At 52.1% G+C, this 24,379-nt stretch overlaps 1 protein-coding gene across 1 annotated transcript; it reads right to left on the reverse strand.

Annotated features, from left to right (window-relative positions):
• On the reverse strand, positions 1–24,379 carry Hhipl1 (HHIP like 1). Its single transcript, XM_041633412.1, has 9 exons — positions 24,051–24,379; positions 18,683–19,329; positions 15,562–15,705; positions 12,887–13,215; positions 12,183–12,309; positions 11,796–11,941; positions 10,227–10,308; positions 5,605–5,687; positions 1–3,519 (listed from the first exon to the last, which is right to left on the reverse strand). The coding sequence occupies exons 1-9, from the start codon at positions 24,321–24,323 to the stop codon at positions 2,975–2,977; spliced, it is 2,376 nt and encodes a 791-aa protein (XP_041489346.1). The 5' UTR covers positions 24,324–24,379; the 3' UTR covers positions 1–2,974.

The raw sequence follows: 24,379 nt of genomic DNA on the forward strand, positions 1-24,379 counted from the left end.
TTAACATGGCCTCTGGAAACTGAATTGCCTCCATGGGTCACATCCTTCCATTGGACGGTGGAACCCAGACAGCAACCCCAGCGCACGGCCCTTAGGTCACCGCATTCCCATCACAGAGGAACTCAAGTAACAAAACCTAGGCCTGAGTCAGAGTCAAGATGGGGCCCTGACAAGATGTGGTGCTCCTGCAAACTAGCACTGTAGATGCTCCCTGTCTTAGGGTTTCTATTGCTAAGATAAAACACCATGACCAAAAGCAACTTGGCGAGAAAAGGGTTTATTAAAGCTTACATCTTGTAGTCCTTCATCCAGGGAAGTCAGGGCAAGAACGCAAAGCCTGGAAGCAAGAACTGATGTAGAGGCCACGGAGGAGGAGGAGCGCTGCTTGTTGGCTTGCTCCCCCATGGTTTGCTCCACCTACTTTCTTACACCACCCAGGAACACCCACCCAGTGGTGGCACCGCCCACAGTGGGCTGTGATCCTCCCACACCAATCATCAATCAAGAACATGATCCACAGGCTTTCCCACATGCCAATCCGGTGGACTCATTTTCTCAACAGAGGTTCCCACTTCTCAAATGACTCTAGCTAGTGTTAAGTTGACATAAAAACTAGTCAGAACATGCCTCAATGGAGTGCCGTTTCTCAGCAGGAGCCGTCAGAGAGATTCAGCAAAGGTGAATCTGGAGCCACTGACTGAGGAAGATCGGGGATGGGGGAGGCACTGAGAAAAGACAGGGATGGGACAGGCATAGGGGAGACACTGAAGAAGGACAGGATGGGGGAGACACTGAGGAAGGACAGGCAAGGAGCAGCCACTGAGGAAGGACAGGGATGGGGGAGACACTGAGGAAGGATAGGACGGGGGAGACACTGAGAAAGAAGAGAGATGGGGGAGACACTGAGGAAGAACAGAGATGGGGGAGACACTGAGGAAGGACAGGATGGAGGAGACACTGAGGAAGGACAGGATGGGGGAAGCACTGAGGAAGAACATGATGGGGGAAGCACTGAGGAAGGACAGGGATGTCACCAAATCAGAACTGAGATTTCTTTACAGAAGATTCATGGAATGCATCGGTTACATCTGTAATGCTACCTTAAGTCCAGAAATCTTATTACCTCCATTTTCTCACAAGGCTCAGAGCAGTTAAGTGACTGGCTGTCCTCAGGCCACACAGGACTAGAAGCACCTTCTAGTCTAATGTAAGAGGTGGACACAGAGCCAGGCAATGGCAGCACAAGCCTTTAATCCCAGCACTACGGAAGCAGAAACAGGCAGAGCTCTGTGAGTTCGAGGCCAGCCTGGTCTACAGAGCAAGTTCAGGACAGCCAAGGCTAAACAGAGAAACCTGTCTCAAGAAGCCAAAACAACAACAACAAAATAATAAAACAAAGGTGGACAGAGGTGTCTTAGGAGTTGAAGGTTGAAAGAGCTATCTCAGCTAATCCTGACAGACCCAGTATACCTGCACAGCATACTGTCATCCACGCTCAAGCCTCTCCCTCGGATCAATAAGCAGGATAGACTGTACAGAAACTCTGCACCTCGACCTGGAACTGCAGAGCGAAGACACACAGGGCACGGGCTCCACGGCTCTCGGGCCTTGTGACTGCACGGCTTTGCTCCAGGAAGTGATGTTTTCTTTTTCTGTCATTTCCTTAACAGTTCAGGAACTTTCTTATTTATTTATTTCAGAGGACAACCAGTGTGGAGAGGGGCAGAGCGGTGGGGGTGAGCCCCAGCTCCCTTATGCAGGCCTCTGCTCAGCTGCGGTCAACAGGAGCCGACATCTGAACCTGCACCAATTCCCCTGCCTGGAACACAGCACGGGCCTGTTCAGATCAGAACCCAGTGTGGGAATGACAGAGTTGGGCCACCAAGCTCATCCAGAGCCCTGGCCACAACTGCCTGACACAGGCCACATCCTGTCCTCCCTGCCTGGTGACTCGTTTGTTTCCCTGGCTCTACCCCTATCTGAAGCTAAGTTACAGCTATCGGCATCCTGGCACAGAGCCACAGGTGAGGCCTTCTTCCATGAACAAGGAACTCTCTTCCCACAGAGCCCGAGAGAAGCTGCAGGCCCCGCCCTCTTTGCTCTGCCCCCTCATCTTGCATCCCAGTTTCCAGGTGTGTGGCAGGCGACAAGAGGAGGGAGGGAAGGATTGCAAGTAGTTGAATTGTTGACACAGCTGATGAGTAGTCTTGACAGTCCGAAGGCTTCTTAGCCCATAGATGGGGTGGGGGGTATCTGAGGATCCCCTGGGAGTCTGAGGATCCCCTGAGAGGTGATGAAGACAGTAAGGCGATAAAAGTAGACCCCACCATCTCCAACTGGAGCCCAGAGGTTGAACAGAAGCTTAAAGGTGCTTCTGTCTCATGAATAGGTGACGGTCAGAGTCTTCAGGGATGGAGGGGACCCAGAAGCTTGTCCAGGGTGCTTGCAGAGCACAGCAAGTGGCCTTCGAGGTCCTCCAGGCCCTCTAGTCCACTCTCTGTCATGGACGCTTGATTCCCTTCAGCAGCCTGATTCCTGGTGTATGGCAAAGGCCCCCTGACCCTATAAGATTCTTCGCTCTGGCTTTCAGGCTGCCTGATCTTTTTTTTGCGGTGCCTCTGACTGCTGCGTCGCCTGCTCACACTGACCATGTTTCTCCGACCACGCTCCTGTCGGTATGGAGCCTGTCACTCAGCCCTGGCAGGGGAGGCCTAGCCCTTTCCCTCAGTCTAACACTGTAAAGGCAGCCAGCCTCCCCCATCAAGTGCTGTTCCAGAAGAGTAGCTGCCCTCACTCTCAGAAGTGCTGAGAGGTAAGAGATCTTATCCACAAACCACACACACACCCAAGGGAGACACAGAGGTCATATGCAGATGAACCTCCACGGCAAGTGTGCGCTGCACGGAGTGCCCACAAACCAAAGGGGCATTCCCGGCTCAATCCTCCCAGGGTGGCACAGTCAGATGAGGCCAGGCTACAGGTCCGGGTCTCGGTGGCTGCACTCGACGCCAGCGTCCTCTTCGTGCTTGCAGTTATGCGTGCCCACGCCAGCGTGCGCGCACTCCAGCAGGTTGCGCTCACTGCCCGTGCAACGCACGTCGTCCAGCAAGATCGGTAGCGAGCGACCTTCGCCGAACTCCGCGCGCTTGACTGCTCGCACCGCGTGCGCAAAGCCCAGCTGGCGACACACCACGGTGGCCGCTTTGGTGTCCCAAGCGTCATCGCACACCGTACCCCAGTGGCCTCCTACGAACACTTCCACGCGCCCGCGGCCGGGACTCAGGCCGGCGGGCCGTACCAGGCGCACGGAGCCATTCTGGGGCGCGGGGACCGCGGTGCTGGGACGTCCCCGCCGTCGCCCGCCTCCCTTCCGGGCCCCTGGTCGTCGGGTGGGCCGTGCGGGCTTTGTGGGACGTATGGTGGGTGCCGGGGGAGCAGCTGTGGGGCGCTTGCGGCGGGGCGCCTTAGTTGGGGCTCGGGCTGTGGGGCGCGGTGTGTTCTCTGGTGTCCAGATGAACTCTGCGCAGAGGAAAGGCCTGGGGTCAAAGGGAACCTAGCCTAGCTCAGGTATCCACCCGTGCAGCCCAGCCTGTGCCAGAAAACCAATCCTAAGGAAAGATGCCTGGTCTGGCTCCACTCAGACCCTAAGATTAAGGTGCCTTTTGATGGGCCAACTGGGTTTGACGGATCACCCTGACCTCTAAGGATGCAAGCTCTGTCAGGCACTTCTTCAGCAAGCCCTGGTTGGCCGGGCAGGCAGTGTGTCCAGTCCCAAGCTCTGCCCTCCCAGGAGTTCCCAGGCTAGTGGGAAGTTCCCCAAATTCAGGCGCAGTAAGGGAGATGTCTAGACAGTTTACAGGAGCAAGGGACTCATTGCTTCCTGCCCTCAGTTTTCGATGAGGAAACTAAGGCCAGAACGATGGAAGCCAGCGATAGCTTCAGAATGAGTCTCAGTACAGTCAGGGCTGCACAGAGAAACCCTGTCTGGAAAAGCCAAAACAAAACAAAAAAGATTGGCAAGGGCCCATTGCACTGTGGGTGGTGCCAACCCTGGGCAAGTGGTCCTGAGTTATATAAAAAAGTAGGCTGAGCAAACCATTAGCAAGCAAGCCAATAAGCAGTATTCTCCATGGCCTCTGCATCAGTTCCTGCCTCCAGGTTCCTGCCCTGCACTGTTCCCTCAGTGATAGAGTGTGACCTGAAAGTTGTAAGCGGAAATAAACCCTTTGTTGCTTTTGATCATTGTATTTTATCAAGGCAATAGAAACCCTAACGAAGACAGATGGATTGCTGGATGGATGATAGCTGGGGGAATGAATGGGTCAATGGACGGATACTGACTAGATGCTAATGGCTTCCTGGATGAATAGTGTCTGGATGGATGGATGGATGAATGGATGGATGGATGATTAGATGTATATGGTTGCTGACTGGCAAAATAGATGAGTAATGGCCAGGTGGATGCTGGGTGGTCGGGTGGGTAGATGGATAGGTGGGTGATGAATGGATAGATGGATTCATAAGCAATTGGATGATGGGTGGGTAGATGAACTGATGTTTGGACGGATGGGTAGGGAGATGAATTGATGTTTGGATGGATGATGGCTACGTGGATGATGATGAACGGATTTATGATTGAGTGGATGGATAGTAGATTGATGAACTGACAGATGAATGGATGAGTGGATGGTGGATAGGTATATTGATGAATGGGTGGACAAGTAGGTAGATGGATAGGTGGATCAATGAATAGATGGGTGGGGCTGGAGAGATGGCTCAGTGGTTAAGAGCATTGCCTGCTCTTTCAAAGGCCCTGAGTTCAAGTCCCGGCAACCACATGGTGGCTCACAACCATCTGTAATGAGGTCTGGTGCCCTCTTCTGGCCTGCAGACATACACACAGACAGAATATTAAATAAATAAATATTTTTTTAAAAAAATGAATGGATGGGTGGACAAGTAGGTAGATGGATGATGATAGGTGGATCGATGAATGGATGGGTTCATGGATGACTATTTGTGAGTGAATGAATGGCTGATGTGTTGACGGATTGAAGGTGGATGAATGGGTGAGCTGATGGACAGACAAATGGATTTACTTCTTCTCTTGTTATGCAAAATAATCTTACTATCCCAAGCCACTGTTCCCAATGGAACAGTCCCCTCTACCCTTTTACAAGATTCTATCCCAGGCAGTCATTCACAGCCTTGAATGGCCTTCAGAACACAGGGTTTACTCATGGCTCTCTCTGTCCTGAACCAAGAGGGTTAAAAGTGTTCCACCCCCTTACAGATAAGACATCCTCTCTGTGTGCTCCTCCCAAGAACTCTGAGTGTCCCTTGCTTGATACAGCTATCCTTTTCTTGCCACATCCTGCCTGAGGCTGCAGCCTCCTACGGTTGCCTTCACTGCCTGGGACCTGGTTGAAAGATCTGTCAAGCAAGATGCATTGTGCTTGCAGGTCCATGGACACTGGCTGGGGGTCTAATAGGTGTCAGACACGGTGCTAGGTACAGGGGCTGTGGAAGCATTCTTGGTCCTTCTGGGGCCCCGCCTGACCTGAGGGGTAGCAGGAGCTCCTTCTCCCACTAGAGAATACTTACTTTCCTTGGGCACAAAGGGGATGAGACGACTCTTCACCTTCACCTGAGCAGGGTGTATCTTACACTTCCCTGGAGGTGCCCGTCTGCCAAACACACACAGAAGATCAGGACTGGGAGTCAGCCTTGAGCATCCTGCACCCTTGCGCTCTATCCTCCCACCCCATCACCTTCCCTTGCAGCGAGGCAAAGAGGGTAGGGGCCAGACAGGTATGATCAGAGCCGTAACTAGTGTCCAGGCACTGAATACCTCTTACCAGGGGCCCTGCAGCACCCTGCCCCTCTGAAGCCCCCCACTCCACATTGCCCACCGTGATCCTTTGATGCCCCATTCCTGCCCACCCCTTCTACCGCAGGCCTTTGATAAATCTCTCTCTCTGCCTCTAGTTTCTGGGTTTCTGATGGCACATGGGACTGTATGGAGAAATATGGAGCTAGTTAAGGCAAGCTAAAAGACTTAGTGCTCAAAAGGGAAGAGTCGTGGGAAGCTGACTTCAGCAGGCCCAGCACAGCCCTGGGGACTGCAGTTCAGAGAAAAGAATCAGAAAAGTTGCCAGGGTGTGAACAGCCTCCTTCCCCATCCTGCAGAAACACAAAGACCAGAATTCCATCTTAATTAGTTTTTGGCTGTTGATCTGTGATTCTTTGAATGGGTCCGACCCTGTTCTCAGACTGCCCCACGTGGGCCCAGGACTTCAATGGGGATTCCGACAGCCTGGGATTGAAATAGCCACATGATGAGGTAGCCTCCTGATAGACTTGGCAGAGGAGGGGACATGTGCTTCTGCAAGCCACACAGACTTCTCAAAGCTGGAGGTGTAGCCATCTCTACTCTGACCTCCCATTGGTTAAGCAGAGAAGGGTGTTGTCTCTCAAGGAAATTAATTTTTTAATTAAATCTTTGTACGTTATGCTGCAAAACACCACAGTGGCTCTGTTTGGGCAGTGAGCTATGGCCCCAGGACCTTCCTCCCTATCTTCATTTTCCACATGTCTGCTACCAGGCCCCTGAGGTATGGCTGCCAGAACACACATTTCTTCCAAAAGACATAAATAAAAGGGAGGACTTCTACCCACTTCTGCCTGCCTCTAACCCCAAAACCTTGAGGAAAAAAAAGTCAAAGTCCTGCTGGCTCCTCTCTTCATATGCAGGGACAATGAATCAAGAGGGAGGGTGTTGAAAAATCAAAGACCAGGAGCAGCTAGGGTGACATCTGGCAGGAATTAGGTGTTTAGTATAAGTGACAGGTCCTTAGAGAATCATTCTTTTTTTTTATTTGTTTTTCTTTATGTGTGTGAGTGTTTTGCCTACATATATGTCTGTGCGCCACATGAGTGCAAGGCCAGCAGAGGGCTCTGATTCCTGAAACTGGTTCCAGATAGCTGTGAGCTGTCATGTGGATGCTGGGAACCTAACCTAGGTCCTCTGGAAGAGCAGCCAGTGTTCCTAGTCGCTGAGCCAGCTCTCTAGCCCCAGTGTTTCTTTATTTCTTTCTTTTTTTGTTTTAATGAAAATAACATCAGCTTCCAAGAACTGTGAAAGATGATGATGGCTCAGTGACTCAGCAGACCATGGCTAGCATCCCTTTGAGAGTGATGATGGTACCATGTGATGATCCTCAGGGACGAGCCAATGAGATGAGTGCAAGGCTGACTGTGGTCCAGGCATGAAGTCACCAAGATGAAAGCGGATGGGAACTTGTGAAAAACAAGATGGAGGTGTATAACGGGAGAAAGTACGCTTATGGCTTTGTGAAAAGAAGTTACATCATGACCCAGGGGGTGGTGGTGCCTGCCTTTAATCCCAGCACTCGGGAGGCAGAAAAAGGCAGATCTCTGTGAGTTCGAGGCCAGCCTGGTCAACTGAGCGAGTTACAGGATGGCCAGGGCTACACAGAGAAACACTGTCTCGAAAGAAGAAGAGGGGAGGAGGAGAGGGATAAGGGGGAAGAGAAATGGGAGGAGAAGGATAACGGGAAAGGGAAGGGGGAGGGGAGGAAAGGATGAGGGGAGGAAAAGGTGGAGGAAGAGAAGTAGTTGTGTCATTAACTGATCAGTTTGTACTTCTGTAAGACATGAAACAACACACACTGTGTGTGAGGAGCAAGGAGGCTGAGAAGCTCCCATTTTGGCCCGGAAACAATAAGAGTGATGAAAACATGTTGGCTAAATGAGATGTGGGGTCCTGAGACCAAGAGGGAACATATACTGGGCATGAGAGCATCTGAGAGTTAGAGGCCTGAGGACTCAAAGCCAGCCTAGACCACACAAGACCTTGTCTTAAAAATAAATAAATAAATAAAACAAAAAAATAGGTGTGGGGGGACTAAAGCAATTTTCATAAAACCTGAGAGCCCCTGGTAGGGTGGTGCGTACCTGTGATCCCAGCCCTGAGGAGCTGAGGCAGGAGGATTGAAAATCTCAGTCTAGCCTAGGCAACATGACAAGATCCTATCTCAAAACAGCAAAGCAGGCACCAGGGAAATGCCTCAGTGGATAAGTGCTATCATGCAAGCCAATAATGTAAGTTCAGAGCTGCAGCACCCATGCAGAGTTGGCTGCAATCCCACATCCGTCATCCCAGCCATCCAACCACGAGATAGGAGACAGCTAGGAGAATGGTCCAGAAAGGCTTGGGCCTTCTAACCTGGAGACTAAGACCTGAGAGGTGTCCTCTCCGTGGCATGCCATGTGCTTGCCTGCACTCACATACATCACACACACGCACATATACATACGTGCGTGTGTGCACACACATACACACACATGGAAGGGGAGTTAAAAATTAGTAATAAATTTAGTCAGGTGTGGTAGTACACTTCTTTAATTCCAGCACTCAGGAGACCTAGGTAGGTGGGTCTCTGTGTGTTCAAGGCCAGTCTGGCATACATAGAGTTATAGGACATCTAGAGCTACATAATAGAGAGAACCTGCATCCAAAAAAGAAAGCTAATCCAGGGGCCTGGGGAGAGACTCAGTGGAAGCACTTATGGCACAAGAGTGAGGACTGGAGTTGGGAACCCAGCACTCCTGTAAATACGAGGTGGGCATAGCAACCTGTTTGTAATCCACAGGGAATCCCTGAAGCCAGCTGGCTAGCCAGACTAGCAAATTATGAGCTCTGGGTTCAGGAGAAAGACGCTGCCTCGATATATAAAGTGGAGAGGAAAAGAGGGAGACACCCAACCTTGCTGACCCCTGGCCTCCATATGCACACCCACACACGTGCATCCACATACATGCAGACACATACACCTAGACCTATACACCACACACACACACACACACACACACACACACACACACTGACAATTACCTGTTCAAGAAAATGCTCCTCCAGAAGCCGTACATTTAGAGACTTATGAAAATACAAAAGACCTCCCCAAACATTAGGCTGCCACAATGGCCCCCTTGCCATTGCACACTTTCAACCCCGTGAGAATGTGTGTTATACAATGACCTTTCTGGCCACTCTCCCTCTGGATTAGTGTTCTCCTCGGCAATGGCACCACTCACTCCTGGAAGTGCCTCATGCTGTTCTGTAGTCAACATTGTCTTCTATGCAGACAGCAACACAAAAATAAACTGGAGAGGGGCTGGAGAGATGGCTCAGCAGTAGTTAACAGCACTGATTGCTCTTCCAGAGGACCTGGGTTCAATTCCCAGCACCCACACGGCAGCTCACAACTGTCAGGAACTCCAGTTCCAGGGGATCCAACATCCTCACATAGACATACATGAAGGGAAAATGTCAATGAACATAAAAGTAAATAAATCATAATAAAAAATTTTAAAATGAACTAGAGACATAACTCAAGACCTTGTGTATTCTAGACAAGCCCTCTACATTCCTAGTCTGTCCAACCCCTTTTCTCTCTCTCTCTCTCTCTCTCTCTCTCTCTCTCTCTCTCTCCTCACTAAATTACCTAGGCTAGTTTTTAACTCTCAGAAGCTGACCTCAGACTGGCAGCTTCTTCCTTCCCCAGCCTCCTAAATAGCTGGGGTTACAAGTATATAACCCTATGCTGGCTGAAAATCACTTTTTTATGTTTGGTATGTATGTGTTTTAGGATTTCTTTACACCTAGTGTGTCTCAAAGTTTAGGGTCATTGGCTACTCTGAGGGAGAAGCAAAGAATCTATAGGCTAGGAAGGGGGTTCCAGGAAGATCATCATCCAATCATTCATTAAACACACCCTAGTATCTGCTCTGCAGCATTCCCAGGACCCGAGGGGTGTGACGGGATGAGGAGACACAGCCTTCATCCTAGAGACTCTGGACAGGTGAGATGCCATGGCCAAGTGACGACAATAGAGAGAGGACCAGGTAGGACGGGAGAGCAAGTGCGTCAGGGAAGGCACCTGGAGGCTACAGGGTGATACCCACGGGGCGCGCTGCCAATTAGGGCGGGTTAGGGGCCCCAGCTTCATTCTACAATGGAGAGCCGAGAGGGTTTAGTTGTACACAGAAGGAGTTGGGGTAGGCCTTGAACCAAGGAGGGGATGTCACAGCAAAAGCTGAAGCAAGGAGATTGAGGTGGGGATGTGGGAGTAGGAGGAAGAAGGGGAACTTACTGTCTGCAGTAAATCCATTGTCTCTTCCTAGCCTGTAGTTCAGGGACTCACCTGGAGGGGTCTATCACTTTGTAGATGACCCCGCGTGCGGCTGTGGCACTGGGCATGCCCGTGGACATGAAGTACAGCTCCCCTTTAGATGGGAAACAAGGCAATGAGAAAAGTGTCTGCAACCCAATGGAGACAATTCTGTCCCACTCAGCCTCCCCTCAGGCTCAAAGGCTGACCTCCCATCCCGACCACCAGCTCTGAGGGAGTGTTGGGGCCACCTATCACCTCAGCATGCCTTTGTTGTCTGTGGCACAGTACCCAGGTGTCTCATCCTGCTTAGGCCCATAGATGGAGGCTCCCACCTCCATCCAGCATTACCCTGCTCCCTGCTTCGATGGGGTTCAGCCAGGCCTATTCTGATGGCTATGATCATCTGGAAGCTGGGTCCCTATGTCCTATGTATGCACAAGGACAATGCTGAAGCTGCCAGTGCTGCCTAGGGTGGCCCTGTCCTCTTGGTCTCTATGCTGTGAATGCCTCTGGGGCAGCAGAAGTCCTTGTAACATCATGATGTGTCCAAAGCACACCTAGAGAGCCTGGGAGCCGGAAGAGGCTGTTTTGATCCAGCTGGCAGCACTGATATTTTACAGGATCCAGGGCTGGCCTTGGGCTGGCCAGCTCACTGCGCCTCCTCCTGGTTTGGTCACTCTGTGTCACTCAAATGACTGAGGAAGCCCTCTTGAGAACTGCACCTTCCTTCAGACTCTGAATTGGGATGCTGCTTCTAAATCATATTAGCCCCCTACTGACCAAAAGAAAAGCTTCCAAGGGCTTGGTGAGCTTAGGAACCTCCGTGGGGCCTGAGGGGTGGGGGGAGGCTGGGGCTGCTCTTTGGGAAACTTACATTCTAATGGGGGTGGGGGAGTGTCAGTTCAACAAAGGTTTCCCAGACTAGGCCCTGGGGGCTTTGGGCACTGGGCCCTGCAGGGGATACCCCTCCAAAGGCTGTGGTGAGTGTGAGCGTTGCCTAGAAACTTCAACAAGCCTGCACCAGGGCCTTCTGGGGGCCCCTGGCCTTTTGTCTGGGAACAATCCCAGGGCCAAGGACAAAGGCAGGAGACTAGAGTGGGATCCAGCCTCTGTGGTCCCTTCTTCTCTCCCTTCCCCCTCTGTCCCCTGCTGGGAATGTGAACTCCAGGAACAGGCTAGGAGGCTGTGCCTGAATGCTCTAAAATGTCAGCTTGGTTCCCTCAGTAGATCAGACACATCTGCCATAGAAACCCACCTCTTCTCTCACCTGCCTAAAACTCCATACTGCAGGTCTTCCCCGACCCTGCTAACGCTGGGGACTTGTGCCCATTACATCTCCAGCTCTCCCATCAACACTGCCGTGGGGGTGGAGGACAGTTGCTTCCATATAAGAAAAGGGAAGCTCCAGACGGAGGGTCTAGGGCTGATACAAGAATGCGCCAGGGAAAAGACCAAGCCCCAGAACACGCCCTTCCCCAGGATGAAAGTCATTTCGCGCTTGAGCTTCTTTAATGGCAGAAGCCAGAAAGATGACCAGGGCTGGTGGCTGGTGACAGTGCCAAGCATTGGCAAAGGATGGCGGGGTCTCGGGATGCTCACCGGCCTCATCCTCTGCAAAGGAGATGATATGTGGATAGTAGTTGTTGATGAGGCCTGGGAAAGCACATGTCTGCCCCCGGCCCATGCAGACCTCACTGTACTTCCACTGCCCCGTCTCTGGGTTCTCGCGGAGGGACATCAGTCGCCTGCAAAGAAAGATAAACTATGAGGTCATGGTTAGTGTGCTGCACAAGGGAATCCATCTATCCACTCGTCCACCCATTCATCCACCTGTCCATCCATTCATCCTTCCATCCATCCGTCTTTGCATTCCTAAGAATGACCCGGATTTTCTCCCTGAGGAAAAGACCTGTTTGGCCCACTTCTAAGCAGACACATACAAACGGGAACTCCTTTTACCAGTTAGGAAGAGTGTAGGCCACTTACCCACTCATGAAATCGCCAAAAATGTAGAGGCCGTTGAGGTTGGGGTACTCGCAGCCCCGGTACACATAGCCCCCAGTGACTGATTTGCCCAGCTTGTGAGGGTAGGCGAAAATCGGCAGCACATCATCTGAAGGGCAGGTGAGAAAGTGGGTTCATCCTGAGGCCTAGTGCTTCACAGACAGTCCTGAGCCACGCACGGAGATGGCGTGGTCTGAGCGAGAAAAGCTCTCAAAGGGGCATAACCGTATTTTTAGGGGTTCAGCAGGAGGTGCGTGGTGAGGAGGAACCTAAAATATTGCTCGAAGGGAGCCCCAAAGTACAGGGAGGTAGGGAGTGGGAAAAGTCAGTCCTGTGATAGAGGCAGGGGACAAAGCTATGTGGAGGTGGGGGAGGTGGGGAGATGGGTTCCAGGGAGGGAGTGAGGCAGGAGGGTCTCCGTGGGGTGGGATCTGGATTGGAGTTTCCCTGAGAAATGGGGCAGATCTCGATCTACGGGCCCAGGGAGGAGTGGAGATGGTGGATAGGTCTGGGGTTCTGGAGGAATGCTGATCCCAGTCGGGAAGTCCCCAGTGTGATGGGATGGGACAGACTGGATCCATGTTGAGGGTCTGCGCAGGGGAAAGCTGTGGGCAGATCTAACGAGGGTGGGGGGTGGGAAGAGGACCAGAGGGATCCTATTTGAAGGTCCCCAGGGACGCGGTCACCGAGGGAGGCGTTGGCGCACAACTTGCGATCGTAGCACTCGAAGCCCTCGCGAGCACGCCAGCCATAGTTGCGGCCTCTCTCCACCAGGTCCACCTCCTCGTACTTGTTCTGGCCCACGTCCCCACAGAACAGGCGCCCACGGCCAGTGCCAGACATCGGGTCTCCGCGGTCGAAGGAGCAGCGCCACATGTTGCGCACTCCCAGGGCGTAGACCTCGGGCCGCGCTCCGGGGTCGTCCACGAACGGGTTGTCGGGAGGGATACGGTAGAGCGGGCCACGCTCGTTGCGGTCCACGTCGATGCGCAGCACCTTGCCCAGCAGCGCCGACCTGCGGCCGGGGCGGAGAACGCCAGCTGGTTACACTGGGTCCGCGCGGGGGGCAGGGACGGTGAGTCCAGCCCTGCTCAGCCATCTGCACCAGCCCTCTGCACACCCTCCTGCGTGTCTGTCCCGCACTGGCTGAGCAGCTCTAACTGCTGGAAGCTCTAACTCGCCACCTATCCCTGCACTGCCTCCTCACAACTGACCTTTCAGGTCAGAGCTGTCCTTTATAGGGGAAACCCGAGCTAGGATAAGCCACCAACCAACCTGGTTCTAGAAACCCAAGCTCTTCACCACAACCGTCTATGGAATGCCGCTATTCTAAGCTATAATATTGTAGGTGCTTCTGTTCACGTAGTTATGCTATAACGTGAAGATTGTACTAGAAAAATATCTCATATTTACGTTTTTCTCATAGTCAGTCAGGTGCTCCCACATAGCAGGGGTCCACAAAGTGCGGATATATCAAATAGTACCAAGTATAGTTGAGGGAGAGGGAACACGTGCTCTAACCTCCTGGCGGCTCTGGCGGGGAGGGGGAAAGTAGCTGATGGCTTCATTGATCACATGAGCAAAGTGATTCACAATGGGAAACATCTAGATGGTTCTCAACCTGTGGGGTTGTGACCCCTTTGGGGTAGAATATCATATATTTACGTTATGATTTGAAACAGTAGCAAAGTTACAGTTGCGGAGTGGTAATGAAATAATTTAATTTTATGGTTGGGGGGGGTCATCACAGCATGAAGAACTGTATAGAAGAGTCACGCCATTAAGTAAGTTGAGAACCACTGACCTAGAAGATACCTGGAGTTAGCAGGATGGGAGCAAAGCTTTTCAGAGTGGTTCCTGCTGTGCCCACTCAGGGCATCCTTCGCCCTCTGTTAGCACATGGGCGCTGACTCCTCCCTCCAGCTTGCCCAGCAAGGCAGAGTTGATGCAGCTCACTTAGGTAACACATTTGTGTACCTGTCCCTGAGACATGGCATCAGAACCCAGTGTTTCCCTCACAGGTGTCCTGTCATAGTGATAAACAGGCCAGTGGCAATGGTTCATCTCTGTAACCAGGCACTCCAGGCCCCTGCCTTCACACCCCACATCCAGCTCCAGGATCTACAGACAAAAACTCCTAGAAGCAAAATGATGCTTTTTTTTTTTTTTCGAGATAGGGTCTCGGGCTAGAGAGATGGCTCAGTGGTTAAGAGCATTGCCTGCTCTTCCAAAGATTCTGAGTTCAATTTCCGGCAACCACATGGTGGCTTACAACCATCTGTAATGAGGTCTGGTGCCCTCTTCTGACCTGTTGACATACACACAGACAGAATATTGTATCCATAATGAATAAATAAATAAATATTAAAAAAATAAAAATAAAAAAAAGAGAGACAGGGTCTCTCTGTGTTACTTTGGAGCCTGTCCTGGAACTAGCTCTTGTAAACCAGACTGGCCTTGAACTCACAGAGATCCGCCTGCCTCTGCCTCCCGAGTGCTGGGATTAAAAGCATGCGCCACCACTGCCCAGCCAAAACGATGCTTCTAACTTCAGCTCAATTATCCAAGAACCCTCATCTTGTTCTTCAGCTTCAGCTCCAAGCACACAGCCAACATGAAAAGGTGGGATATTTCTCACTGTCAAACAGGGATGCACAAGCCACAAACTGGAATCCATACGCCCCCACTACTGTTACTTTCTGAGCCAAGAGAGCCTGTACATTTGGGATAGGAGAAGCTGGCTTCGTGGTTGGAGACTGGTTCTTCAGTCTGGAGTCCCTGCACAGCCCTGCGTGCACGCACAATTCTCCATGTGTGTTTATGTGCATGCACACACCCGTGAGAGGAGGGGGCCAGGCCATTTGCTCAAAATAGGAAATAGGGAAATTAAGATGAGATTGCACTCAGCAAAACAAACAAACAAACAAAAAACAAATTAAAAAGGAAGAAGAAAAGAGATTGCACTCAATTTCTGGGTCTCTTATGGGAGTAAGAGACCGACTCTAGCTGCCCCTTTGTCATGGGAGTACCTACCTGACCCCAGCAAGGCCCAGCAGGCCAGAGCTCACCTTGGAGAAAGTCCCATCTTCCCAAAGGCTCACTGCTGTCACTTCTCTGATATCTGTGACAATAGGCACTGTTCCTGATCCTTGACAACCACTGGCACCTCCTTTCCTCATGACAGTCTCCCACGGAGCTTGTCATTGTCCTCGCTAATCAATGGGGGTAAGTGACTTAGCTGGGGTCCCAGCTAACTGGGGCTACTACCCTGCTCTGTGGTAGTGGCAGCGGCTCTCCCTCCAGAAACACAAGAAATTCTGTGTGCAAACCGGAGCCTCAGCCGAGCAGAATCAGGGCATACTTGTTTTGCGCATTTCCAAACTTCCCAAAGGGGTCTCCAGCCATCCCGCCATCTCCAGTAAAGATGTAGAGGTAGCCATCATCCCCAAAAAGCAGCTGGCCCCCATTGTGATTGGAGGCTGGTTCTTCAATCTCCAGGATTATCCTAAAGAAAGATAAGCACCTGCTCAATAAAAACATCTTCCAAATGGTAACCCCAGACAAGAGTAAAACCTTCTCTCAGATGCCATTCCGCAGTGGGAAAGGCTTTCTCTCTCTTGTAACATGTTGTTTTTCACAACCTACAGGTAGGTTGAGTAGGGATCATTCACATCACTGTGTCACGGAAGGACCTGGGTGCTCGAAGAGGCCAAGTGGTACCCACTCAAGGGCACACAGGCCATCAGCATCAGAGCTGCGGCCAGGACTCTGAACCAGTGTTTTCCAACTGCTTCCCACCCCTGGTACCCGACGGAAGATTGTCATTTTCTCCATTTCCCATTGGTGAATCAGAGCACGGTTGACATGTTCCATTGGCTGTTAGTGACGAGCTGTTCAGGACAGTGGGATGGACCCTTTATCCACACCCCCTGGGACCTCTTTACTGCCACTGGAAGAAACTTTCCCTGTACCCAGTCAGCTGGCTTCCCATCAGGACTTGCCATGGATCTGGGAAAGCAGGAGGAAAGGAGACACTGCTATTCTGTCTTGAGAAGCAGCAGGTATAATGACATGAGAATGACCACTGTGGACATCTCAGCCAGTGGCAGAACTCAGCCACACAAACTCCTCCAGTTGGTTCCTCCGCCCCAGCAGCTACCACATACCGCAGTTGGTGATCTTAGGTCACTGGCCCTCCCCCACCCTTTTGCAGCCCTCTCTTTGTCAAGTGGTTAACCCCTATACTAATCCCCCCCCCAAAAAATGGGTCCCAGAATGATCAGGTTCAAGAGGACCAGCCACTGCACTGACCTCATTGTCAGTTATGAAAGCAGAACAGGAAAAAAACACAAAAACAAGACACAGAGTCAAAGCCTTTAGACCCCCGTCTTGAGTACTTCCTTCATCATCAACACAGGAGCGTTTCCATGGTGAGGTTGATGCATATGACCCTTACACAGCCCCAAGCTCAGGGTCATCAAAGCAGACCCAATGCAGTCTGTGGGTCACCCATGTGCCATGTGTGTGCAGGTATCCTCAGAGGCCAGAAGAGAGCCCAGATCTGCTGGTACTGGAGTTACTGGTTGTTATGAGCTGCTCGGTATGGGTGCTGGAAACTGAATTCGAGTCCCCCAGAAAAGGAGCAAATGCTCTAACTATAGAGCTCCCTCTTCCGTTCCTGGATGTTTGTTTGTTTTTAGGAAGGATTTCCCTATATATCCCTGGATTCCCTGGGAGCCCTAGAACTCACTGTGTAGACCAAGCTGGCCTTGAACTCACAGGAATCCACCTGCTTTGGACTCCATAGTGCTGGGACTAAAGGCTTATACCACCACACCTGATTTTTTTTAAGGCGGGGTCTCGAGTAACTTAGGCTAGCCTGGAACATGCTATATAGACATAGATGACTTTGAACTCTGGATCCCCCGATCTGATTGCCTCCACTTCCTAAGTGAAGCAATTACAGGACATGTATCTGCCACTCTTGATTTCCAACTTCAGTTTTTATCACAAGTCACTTTTAATGTCACTGTTGGAGAAACATATATTTCATCCTCCATCTCCCCTCTGTCTGATCCCTGGGACAAACTTTCTCCCACTGTGGTCTCCCAGGCTTGAAAATTCTGTTTTCCTTCCCCACCCCCCGGCTGCCAGATATCTCAAAAGTCAAAATTAATTGCAACAAGATAAGAGGTCTATCAACCCACAAAGCTACTGTTTTGAGGGTGTTTCTCTTTTTTTATATGTCTCATGTCAACATTTCACAGTTTCATCAAATATAAGGTGTCCTTTTTTTCGCCTTTTCACCAACACACCTGAGCCTGGTCTTGTTCTTACTTGCTCTTTACTTAGGGGTAGGGACAGGCAGCATCATTTAACTACATTTCCCATGCTCCTTTGCTAGCTGAACAATCTCAGCCAATAGAAAGCATTAGGGGAGTCAGGTGTTGAGTTGGTGTTTGTGTTTCTGGCAATATCTATACAATAGCAGCCCTTCCCCCATGATTCCAGTCTGATTGAGTCCCAACCAGACCTGCCCCACAGTTCTGGGGCCTCACTTCTCCCTGGGTCCCTCCATCCATAGGAGGCCGCAACTCCCTCCAGTGGCCCAGACTCAGTGCCTCCTTTCCCAGGCTGTCCTTCCAACACTAGCGACCAAGACTCTAATTTTCAGTATCCACTTCTGCCTGAGAGAGTCTCTGGAGCAGGGTGACCAAGCCAGGTTAACTTCTCCATGAAATAGTTGGGCATAAACAACAGATAGTAGGTTCTCAGGCACTGGGGGGCCTAGAGGTAGGAGCAGATTAAATGGGGTAAAAGCTGGGCAGGGTCACCACGGCCTGCAACCCCAGTACTCGGGAGGTAGAGACAGAGAATCAAGAGTTTAAGACCAGTCTTTGACACATGGGAGGTTCCAGGTCAGCCTGGGCTATGCGAGACCCTGAAGGGGGGGGGGGGGGGACAGACAGACAGACAGACAGACAGAGACAGAGAGACTTATAGTCTGGGCAGGAAAAAGAGCCCCAGCTGCCGGAAGACAGAGAATGGGGAAAATGCTGGCCATAGGGACAGCAGTCCAGCAGGCCCAGTAATGGGATGTACTTTTTGGGCCAGACCAGGACTCCAGCTTGGATACTTCCAAGCTGTGTGACCTAACAGGTCACTTCCCCCTCTGAGTTGTGACCTCATCCAGTTTTATGAGTCAGATGAAGCGACTATCTCTAGAGCCTGCAGCAGAAGAGGAGAGAAGCATCTGGCCCAAGAGGCCAGAGGCAGGGGTCAGGGTATGACCCCACACCAGGTCTGTTTTGCAAATTCATTCTTCCCCAGCCCCAGAGCATGTGATTCAGGCCCCCATGGGGGTGTTAAATAGTCACAGTATTTAAAACAGACTTGCTCGAGCAGCCACAACTGTGTGTGTGTCACGCAGCCTCCCACGTGACCACCCAGCCCTCCCTCGGCTGGGGCTCCCAGGAAGCCACCTCTCTGAGCCATGATCCACGGTGTTCTCATCATCCTCTGAGACTTTGAACTCGCTGATACGGATCCACTCTCGGAAGCCGACCGCCACAGAATAGTAGACATAGAGCTTGCTGGGACGTGGGAAGCGGGGGTGGAAGGCAAGGCCCAGGAAGCCACGCTCATCCCCTTCCCAGGGGGACGTGAGCACTGCTTGGCTCACATTCAGGAAGGGCTTCTCCAGGCGAGAGCGGTCAGGCAGGTAGGTCCACACCAGCCCCACCTGCTCGGCCACGAAGAAGCGGTGGCTGCCATCCCCAGCATGTACCATGGCAACGGGGTTTCGAAGCCCATTGGCCACCTCCTCCAGACACAGCTGCAGGCAGCCCTTGGCATCAGCCACTACACGGCCCAGGTTTGAGTTCAGGTTCTCGTTGACCAGCAGGCTTGGGAAACAGTAATCGGTGTCATCTAGGGACAGGTAGCGGCATAACTTGGCCCTGTTGCTCTCCAGGGCCCAGAGCTCACGGTCAGGGGAAAGGTGTCGAAAAAGGCCTCGGCAGGTCTGCCACATGTCCAGGCAATAATCGTCACAGAGGCCAGGCACTGTCCGCAGTGGGGTGGCCGGATCCTCGGCGTCATAGAGGTGGGCTGCATAGGGCGAGCATTCCTGTAGGGACAGGAGGGCTCAGAGATGCTAGGAGGAGTGTCCACACCTGCACAGTCTACGCCTAGCTTTTGTGTCACCATTCAAGGGTCACCTCCTAAGATCTGACCTTCCCCTCCACACCTCCTTACCACTACTTCCTGGCCTCTGACTACTCAGGAAAACAAAGCACAGACACACAAAAAATAACTTTACCATGAGCCTTCATTATAGCAAAATATGGCATTCTGTTTGTGTATTGTCTGTCTTCTTTAGAATATGCACTCTATCAGAGCAAAAAATGTTTTCTTTGCCAGGCTGTGTGGTACACGCCTTTAATCCCAGCACTCAGGAGGCAACAGCAGGCGGATCTCTGGGAGTTCGAGGCCAGCCTGGTCTACAAGAGCTAGTTCCAGGGCAGGCTCCAAAGCTACAGAGAAACCCTGTCTTGAAAAACCATCTTCACTGCTATATCCCAGACCCTCACATAAACCCAGGGCACAGTAGGCCACAGCAAATGGTGAGGGGATGGTGAAAACTAGTCTACCTTACCAGCCTTCTGGCCACCTCAGTGTAACTGTCGAAACACTCCTACTAGTCATTCAGTGTTTATGAGTACTTCACAGGGGGGAAACTGAGGCTCAGGGCTCCCAGTGTCATTCAGTAATATGCTCAGTTAGTAGCATGTGGAGGCATCTGAGTTTAGTTTCAGGTCTACCCTACTCTCTGCATAACCAGACAGCCAGCACCAGCACCTGCGTGAGTATGGGACCCACGCCTCTGTCTTCCAGGATATTCCAGGCCATCTATCCCGCCCTCAGCTCCTGTCAGTAGGACCCTGGAGCTGTCCTCCCTGCAGCTCCCAACACAGAAGTCTGTGAGATTAATGGATCTCCTTGGGTACCGCCTGATCAGAAAGCCTCTCAGGGTCCTTTCCCCAGCTCTGCCTTGGGTAGACCTCATCGCTTTTTCTGCCATACAGTTTCCCCATTTGAGAGAGGCTGTGAACCTCATTCAGGCCACCATGGACACTATATGGGAGGAGAGTTACTGCCTCAAGAAGCAAGTCTATGAGTATGGATAGGTAACATGTCCGCCTTCCACCCCACCCAACATAGTCTTGCCATGTGACTGGTCCTTTTGGAGTCAGTCACATGACTGCTTCCCAGACCATCTCCCTGCTGGGCTCACAGCAAAACACTCCAGAACCCAGGCTCCTTTTCTCTGGTGTAACAGACCCTTGTTGATACTCCCCCCAACCCCAGGGCTGACTCAGTTCCCCAGAGTTTTAGAGATGCAATTCCTAGATAGAGAAGATGACCACAATATACACTGTCTGCTCGTACAGGAAACTAGGCTGGGGTTGAAGCAGAAACCTCAGTAGAAAGCAAGAGAACAGCAAACTTCAGAGCTGTGTTCCTAACTCCAGGCCAGGGTTCCTACTGTAATAGCTTCAGTAGTTCCATGGGCTGTCTGTCCCCAGGTCCCTCTATGGCTGGGCACTAAGTCCCACCTGACAAGTTAAGGGCCCTGTGTGTTCTTGACAGTTCTGCTCACTGCCCCCATCTAAAGTGTCATCTTTCACACGCTCCACCCTGGATTCCGTATGACAGGCCGGATAGCCAAACCCCAGACTCTGTACAGAACACACGGAGGGCACAGGAGCTCTGGGGACCTGGTGAGGCCTTTGGCCCACACAGTAACCACTGAGTCTAGCAGCGTCTTACATATAGTTTCTGTATTCTTTCTCACACACAGTATGAGTGTGGGGCTCAGACCAGAGCTACCCAGAATTAGTAAAGGACAAAAGGGGCAGGAATTGCTGCTGGCAGAGAGGGTGGGCAGTCACTGGACCTTGTGTCCAGGGGTAAGCAATGAAACATCCACAGGAACAAGGCGCCTATCATCTGAATGCCCCAAGGTTGCCCCAGATCAGTTACTGACACTCATGACTCATGGCCTCAAGTCATGCCCCCCCACCCGGAGCAACCACACTCCGCCAGGAAGACTGAGTCTTGCACACAATGTTCTCTCTTCGGGATGTTCCTTCCACCCTCACTTCCACATCTGGCAAACTCCTATTCATGATGTAAGGCCCAACCCACAAGTCTCCTCCTTCCTCCTTTTCCCAGGGTAGGCTCCTGGCCCTTGGATGCTCATGACACTCTGTCTCTGACTCACACATAGATTTTTCACCTGGTAATCTGTCATCTCCAGAAGCAACTTTCCTCTCCTGCCATCACCTCTGCTTCACAAGAGGTGGCCTGGCTGCTCGGCCTGGCCATGACTCAGTTATCTAGTTGCCTGCCTGTCCACCCCACAGACTGTGGGGCCCTTGGGGGCAGGCATCCCAAGATCCAGCACACGATTTGACTTCAGGGCTGGAGACAGTGTTATGAGGTGACTACAGGAAGGGCTTTGGAGTCAGAGTTTATGCCACATGTGTTTGGTAAACTCCGTACTTTTCTGTGCCTATGTCACCCTCTTTAAGGTTGGAGAGAACTCCAGCGCATAGAGTTGTTGTGAGCAATGATCTGAGACGTCATGTGCCTGTTCAGTAAATGTTCAAATAAGATGAACCCTGAGGGAGTAACTCAATGATCACTCTTCCAGGCTGTCCCAGATTTCCGAGGGCCTTTGGCTACTTGCCCCGGAACCTTGGGAAAATCCCTTGTTTGTGTGTCTGTCTGTCTGTCTCCCGAAATGAATGGAGAGGCTTTGGAGACTAAGTCTGTGACTTGCCAACTACCTCTGGGCCCAGAGCACAGAACCAACTCCTTGCTTGCCCTGGAGACATATCTGTCGAGTGCCAGAGTCTGCTAAGCCCTGCTACAGATCACAATTCAGTAACTCAGCTGATGAACTTTTGCGTTCAGCTACTGAGAAGTGAACCACGTGTGAGCCACACACCAGCCACAGTGAGGTTGCCATCTGCAACCAAAGCCTGACATGCTTTCGCAGAGGAAGGCAAAGCCTCAAGAAGGGGCCTCCTGCCTCCGCCAGACAGTGGTGAGCTCTAAATGGTCCCTGATGGAAACCTATAGGTAAGGTTCCTTGAGACTGGTGGCAGTGACCGTGGTGCTCCCACACTCTCCCAGGGAGACCATGCCACAGCCTTGGCAGACTGTCTGATGCAAGCTCAGTCCAGACATGAGGTCACCCCCAGAGACGTCTCCCTGGAGGTATGAGCAGACGCTCTACCACAGGCTGCTCAGGCCAGGCCATTTTGGGAAGGTTCCCGAGGAAAAAGAGGTGTCTCCTGCCAGCAAACACCCTCAAGATTGGTTCCTTCCTCCTCCGGGTCCTGTCCAGCCCAGCACATGGTAAATACCCTCTAAGTAAAGGTGACCTGGGTGCTGCAGGAAGACCAATGGGCCTGTTCGGGTGGCCCTCCAGGCTGCAGAGAGAGGTGGGTGGTTCACCACACACTCTGGCTCTCTTGGGGTGCACCAAGTGGAGGCTTGGGAGCTACAACAGGAACAGAACACTAGAGTATTATGCTGTCCTTTACACCCTTCACCTTTTGTCACCCAGGTGCCCTCTCACAGGGCCATGTCACCCCTGAACAACTGCCCACCTTTTCTGAAGCAGCCACTGATTCTCACCCTCTCCCTGGACTGGCAAGAAAACAATAGAGGAATTATCTATTAATTTAATCCCAATTAAACCGCTCTACCTGAGTCATTTAATCTTCATGGCATGGGGTCGGGGGCAGAAATCTGTCCCTGTTTTAAAGATAATGTAACTGAGAGACTACCACGAGCCTCTTAAGTTCACAATCAGGAGAAGCAGTGATAGCAAACCCATCAGGCCTCTTTATCTCGCTCCTCTAGCCTGCCCCCTGCTGGCTGGGACTGGAACTTTGTACTGCTTGGTAGGGCCCCTTCCACTGATGAATCCCTTCACTTCACGGTCCTAGGGGTTAGGGGACAGCCTTGGGGTTTCCCTGCCAGGCTGGCATTCCTGCGATCAGATCAGTCACGCAGAGGAGCCCAAGGGGGCTGTGGTCAGACACTCTACATTAACAAAAGCAAAATGGTAGTTCAGTGTAGATCAAAGTAAGGGCTCCACCATCAGAGGGGAGATGAGATGGGTAACGGAGGTCTAGGGAGGGAACCTCTCCCAGGTGAGAAGCCCGACCAATAGTAGAACGGAAAGGTGAATGTTTTAAGCATGTACAGCCCTGCAGGCCTTGGTTCACCCTGGCCCTGAGAAATGGACTCACAGACTGCTCCACTGGGTATGACTGAGGATGGGTCCTTATTGGGATCAGCAGTACGAAGACTGTCCACACAGTCACGCTCCATATTTTGGTCACATCCTCTTCCCATCCATCCTGCCTTCCTCGGTCTAGCAAAGACTTCACCCTGGTACCTGACAGGGGCAGGGCTCTCTGAGATGGGACACCGGATGCAGATTACAGGACGTCCCAAAGAATGGGACTCTCTACTCTCTAAGAGGAATTGAAGTTCCTAAAAGACCCAACATCTTTGCAAAGCAAATGAATGACAAGAGCTGCCCTGAGATGCCTGGTGCCAGCCAAGTCATTCCCTCTTGGATAACCAAACTCCAAAGTCCGGTACCTACTTCTAACCTCCGCCTCAGTGGGGTTGTCATCGCCTCAAAATCCAGGACCCACTCCTGGAATCTCGCCCTTATAGGGATGCCATCGCCGCTCCGGCCCTCTCCCCCGCCCCTCCCGGCGATCAGGGCCCCGCGTGTCCTGCCACCGTGAGCCCGCTCACCTGGCACAGCAGATCCAGCGCGTAGCCGGCACACGTCGCCCACATCCCGGCGTCCAGGCGAGCCTCCAGGGCCCGGAAGCGCCGGGCCAGCGCCTCGTCCTGCTCCGCAGTGCAGCAGCCGAAAGCGGAGTACTGCGCGCAGAAGCTCAGCGGCTGTGGCGGCCGGAAGGGCGGCCTGAAGTCCAGGCACTGCGGGTGTGCGGCGGCCAGCAGAGCACGTAGAGCCAGCAGCGCCCCGGGCCCGATCCCGGCCACAGCCCATGGCCCCGCCATCCGCACCGCTGTCTGCTGAGAGAGAAGCAGAAGGCCAGCCAGCCCCGCCGGGGCGC

This window comes from Microtus oregoni, unplaced genomic scaffold (assembly GCF_018167655.1).
Source record: "Microtus oregoni isolate MIOR12 unplaced genomic scaffold, Mior012 000043F_ref0000047, whole genome shotgun sequence".
NCBI classification, from domain to species: Eukaryota; Metazoa; Chordata; class Mammalia; order Rodentia; family Cricetidae; genus Microtus; species Microtus oregoni.

Coding starts and splice junctions, on each gene's coding strand:
- Hhipl1 (XM_041633412.1), bottom strand. CDS start 24,323: ATGGCGGGGCCATGGGCTGTGGCCGGGATCGGGCCCGGGGCGCTGCTG. Junction 13,216..15,561: donor TTTGGAAATGCGCAAAACAA/GTATGCCCTGAT, acceptor CCCCGGCCGCAG/GTCGGCGCTGCTGGGCAAGG. Junction 11,942..12,182: donor TTTGGCGATTTCATGAGTGG/GTAAGTGGCCTA, acceptor CTTTCTTTGCAG/GCGACTGATGTCCCTCCGCG.